Raw genomic sequence first — 5000 nt, 5'->3', positions numbered from 1 at the left:
GAATAAACGAAAAAAAATAGAGATCATGCCGATAGGAAGTGAAAAGAAAGGGAAAAGACGGGAATAAAAATCAGGCGATAGGAAGATCAGAAGAAAAGTGAACAGACAGGAATAAGGATAAAGAAAAGGGAAAATGAAATGAGGGGGAATAGACGGGGATAACGATCAGGCGAAAGAAAGCTTAGGAGAAAAAAAAAATAGCCGGGAATTGGGATAAGGGGAGAAAAGGAGATGAGAGGGAAGGAGAGAGAGAGGCGTAAGGTGAGAGGAAATTGAGGTCTGAACATGTGTTCCAACGGTCCTCGAGGGAGACGATAAGGAGAGAACGTGGGGCTGTTCGACGGTCAAGGAGGAGGTAGGAGGCGGAGGGGGAGGTTGGTGTGAAGGAGGACGAGATGGAGGAGAGAAAAGGGAGAGGTAGGGAAGGAGGGATAAAAGGAGAGCAGGAAGAGGAGGGAAGGATGGTAGGTGGAAAAGGAGGATGGATAAAAGGAGAGCTGGAGGAGGAGAGAAAGGTGAGACGAAAATGGGGGAGGAGGAAAGCAGGGATGAGGTGAAGGAGGAGTAGGAGGAGTGGGAGAAGGGCAGAAAGGTGGGACGAAAAATGGGAGGCGGAGGAAAGACTTTGGTAGAAGAAGAGGAGGAGAAAGAGAGTAAAGGGAGACGAAAAATGGGAGGAGGAAAGAACGTGGTGGAAGAGAAGAGGGAGGAGGAAAGCATGGCACGAAGAAGAGGAGCAGCAAGAAAGAGTGTGGTGAAACAAGAGGAGGGGAGGAGAAAAAGGAGATAAAAGAAAGAAAGAGAAAGAGAGTTGGAGAGAGAGAAAGAGAAAGAGAGAGAGAGAGAGAGAGAGAGAGAGAGAGAGAGAGAGAGAGAGAGGGCCCCGGTCTTAAAGAGGACATCCAGAGGAGAACAGTAATCCTGATGGAAAACTCAAATGAAAGGAACTCCATTCAAAGATTTTTTTTAAATGGAAGGGATACCGTAGTTTCTGCTTGGGTAGAGTTGCGGGTTTCTGAGCCATCTGGCAGTGTACAAAAAAATGAGCAGGTTTCCAAATAAAAGATGATTAAAGAGGATGATTTATATAGATTAAGTGTCATATGTCTTTATGTTTTTTTTTTCAGATATTGCTCGTCTATTTATAATCCTATTTTTATCTTCATTCGGATTTCATAAAATCTATCATGGTACTGTTAGTGCTTAAACTCAATTCTGTCATCTCTTTTTTTTTCTATTATTGTATTTCTTATTTTTCTCTCTTCCCTCTTGTGTATCCCCTCATCATTCTCAATCCCTTTCTTCACTCCCTCTTCCCTCACGACAATCGCCTTCCACAATTCACATCCCAGTACATCTTTTTTTTTCTTCTTTTTTTTTTTGTCTCTTTTGTTCCACTACATCTATTACACTGACCGCTCGCCTACATCTAGCCTCCTTCCCTTCCTGTATCTATTATACTCCTTGCTAAACCTCTTTTCTAGATGTCAAGATCCAACTACACATCACTGTCCCCTCGTCTTTCTCATCCTACGCACTCCCCTTTCTTCCCCTTCAATCTCCTTTATTCTCGTCTCTTCTCTCTTTATCTGTCTCCTTTCTGTCTCTCTCCTCCATCGCTCCGTCATTCAAATTATTTATATACTTCACTGTATCCTTTCTTTTCTTCTTTCCTCACTATCGTTTCAGTCTTTTCTCTTCATCTCCCTGTGTTTTCTTTTATTTGATTTGATTGCATTTTATTTCATTTTATTCTTATCTTATCTTCTATCATTCCCCTAGTTCCCCCCTCCCTTTTCCTAATATCCTCTCCACTCTCCTCTCCCCGATTACTTCTCTTCTCCTTTAAACATCTCCCCGTCTCTCCCCACTCACTTTCCTCTTCCCCTCCTTACCTCCATCCATCCACACTTCCACCCACCTCGTCCCCATCCCTCACCTCCCTTCCCTCATTCCACCTGACCTTCTCCTCTCTACTCCTCCAATTCTTGCTACTCCATCGCTTCTCCTATCTTCTCCTCTCTCAACATCTCTCCCCACATCTCTCTCCACTCACCTCCGTCTCTCTTTACTCTCCTCTACTCTCCTCTCCTCTCCACTCACTCTTCCCCTCCCTTCTCTCACTTCCCCTGCCCATCCCATCCCTACTCCTCCCATTCTTGCTACTCCACCCCTTCTCCTATCTTCTCCCCACTCCCCTCTCTCTCCACTCACCTCCGTCTCTCCCTACTCTCCTCTCCTCTCCACTCACTCCTCTCCTCCCTTCTCTCACTTCCCCTGCCAATCCCATCCCTACTCCTCCCATTCTTGCTACTCCACCCCTTCTCCTATCTTCTCCCCACTCCCCATCTCTCTCCACTCACCTCCGTCTCTCCCTACTCTCCTCTACTCTCTTCTATCCACTCACTCCTCCCCTCCCTTCTCTCACTTCCCCTACCCATCCCATCCCTACTCCTCCCATTCTTGCTACTCCGCCCCTTCTCCTATCTTCTCCCCACTCCCCCTCTCTCTCCACTCACCTCCGTCTCTTCCTACTCTCCTCTCCTCTCCACTCACTCCTCCCCTTCCTTCTCTCACTTCTCCTGCCCATCACATTCCTACTCCTCCCATTCTTGCTACTCCACCCCTTCTCCTATCTTCTCCCCACTCCCCTCTCCCCACTCACCTCCGTCTCTTCCTACTCTCCTCTCCTCTCCACTCACTCCTCCCCTCCCTTCTCTCACTTCCCCTACCCATCCCATCCCTACTCCTCCCATTCTTGCTACTCCACCCCTTCTCCTATCTCCTCCCCACTCCCCTCTCCCCACTCACCTCCTGTAGCGACGCAGTAGAGCGTGAGAGGGTTTCCTTCAACGAGTGGACCGTAGAAGCCAGCTGACACCGGCGTGTTGTTGGAGTCCAGCACTTGCAGACGCGATGGTACCACTGCAGAGAGAGGAACAAGAGTACCTTTAATGCACCGCTTTTTTATAGTGGATTAAAAGTATATGACGTGGGTGATTTAGCATGTTGGAGTGGTAATGGTGAGGTGGGATTAGGGTGAATATTGTTATGATGAAGACGGGGATGGGTGGTATGTTTGTTTTCATTGTTGCTTGGTTTATATATTATATATATATATATATATATATATATATATATATATATATATATATATATATATATATATATATTATATATATATATATATATATATATATATATATATATATATAAACTTTTGATTTCTCTCTGACTCTTTATCTCTCGATCTCTCTCTCTCTTTCTCTTCTCTCTCTCTCTCTCTCTCTCTCTCTCTCTCTCTCTCTCTCTCTCTCTCTCTCTCTCTCTATATATATAATTATATATATATATATATATATTATATATATATATATATATATATATATATAATATATATATATATATATATGTCTTTCACTCTCTCTTATTCTCTCTCTCTCTCTCTCTCTCTCTCTCTCTCTCTCTCTCTCTCTCTCTCTCTCTCTCTCTCTCTCTCTTCTATCTATCTCTCTCTCTTCTCTCTCTCCTTCTCTCTCTCTCTCTCTCCTGTCTCTCTCCTATCTCTTCTAAGTCTCTCTCTCTCTCTTCTCTCTCACTTCTCTCTCTCTTTTTCTCTCTCTCTCTCTCTCTCTCTCTCTCTCTCTCTCTCTCTCTCTCTCTCCCTTTCTCTCCCCTCTTTTCGCTCCTTCTTTCTCTCTACTTCCTCCCTCTCTCTCTCTCTCTCTCTCTCTCTCTCTCTCTCTTCTCTCTCTCTCTCCCCTCCCCTCTCTCTCTCGCTGTCTCTCACTCTCTTCTCTCTCTCTCTCTCTCTCTCTCTCTCTCTTACCCTGTCCCGCTCTCTCTCACTCTCTCTCTCTCTCTTATCTCTCCGCTATCTCTCTCTCTCTCTCATCTTCCCTCTTCTTTTCTCCTCTCTCTCCCTTTTCTCTCTCTTCTCTGTCTTCTCTCTCTCCTAGAAAAGATTTTTGAAAACACAAAGAATGTATCCATCCCCCTCCCCCCCACTCCTCCCTCCCTCAAGATCTAGCCCACAGCCCCCCTCCACCCCTACCCCCACCCTACCCCCACCCCCTTACCCCCGGAGCAAGTGACAGCAATGTGGTTTTATTGACAGTGTCCCTGAGCCAATAAAACCAAGTCAGAACCTTGAAGTGCTGAAGATTTGGATTTTTTCTTCCTTTTTTTTTCGTACGATATTCTGGGTGTTATTTCAGTATCTCCGCTCGTATTTGGTCTTTCTCTGGATTGTGGATATTTTTTTTTTACTTTTGGAAATAAAGGCAAATTTTAACATGTTCTTTCCCTGTATGATAATTTATACAATTCGAAAGAACTGATCCGTGTGTGTAAAAAGAAGGTTTAGACACAGCCTGTGTGTTGTTAATATCCTGCTTAACTTGGTGTAGATATGTCATCCAAAAATTGTTTTCTGTAATCGATTGTTTTATTCCTTTTCTTCTTTATTTTTATATATTTTTTATCGCATGTTCCCCTTTCTTATCTACCTCGTCTCTTATTCTCCTTCTATTCTGATTCCACTTCAAGTTCCTTCCCTTTCTCTTGCTCTTCTCCTCTTCTGTTTCCTCCAACTTCGCTTGCTCATCTCCTCTCATTTCTTCTTCTTTCTTCCTCCTTCATCTACTTTCTTCCCTTTTCCTCTCCTCTTTGTTCCTTTCACGCCCTGTTACCTGTTCCCCTCTAATCCATTTGCACAATGAAGACAAAAGCAAGAAAACAACAGGAAGAATAGCACGAAAAGGGAAGAGAAAGAGGTGGAAGAAGAAGAAGAAGAAGAAAAAAAAAGAAGAAGAAAAAAAGAGGAGAAAAAAAGAAAAGAAAAAAAAGAGAGAGAGAAGAAAGAAGAAGAAAAAAAGAGGTGTAAAACAACTCTTGAAACAAAGCGAAGAAACGACTCGACGACCGCTGAGAACGACGCCCGAGAACTCCCGAGTATCAAGGTCGTTCAATCGGTTCCCGCGGCGGGTAGGAAGAGCCGA

The 5000-nt window shown here is 44.1% G+C and overlaps 1 protein-coding gene across 2 annotated transcripts in view; it reads right to left on the bottom strand.

Moving 5' to 3' along the window:
• The window catches only part of LOC122245912 (nephrin), a 118593-nt gene that overhangs the window by 104812 nt on the left and 8781 nt on the right, over nucleotides 1-5000 (bottom strand). For both annotated transcript variants that reach the window (XM_086555522.1, XM_086555523.1), the window contains exon 2: nucleotides 2812-2925. In XM_086555522.1, coding sequence (XP_086411648.1) covers nucleotides 2812-2925 — 114 coding nt within the window. The remainder of the gene's footprint in view (nucleotides 1-2811; nucleotides 2926-5000) is intronic.

Source organism: Penaeus japonicus, unplaced genomic scaffold (genome assembly GCF_977035675.1).
Source record: "Penaeus japonicus unplaced genomic scaffold, GWHDUDI00000001_assembly GWHDUDI00000031, whole genome shotgun sequence".
Lineage (NCBI taxonomy): Eukaryota > Metazoa > Arthropoda > Malacostraca > Decapoda > Penaeidae > Penaeus > Penaeus japonicus.
The sequence above is the reverse complement of the archived record's forward strand: the minus strand, read 5'-3'. Positions and strand labels throughout refer to the sequence as shown.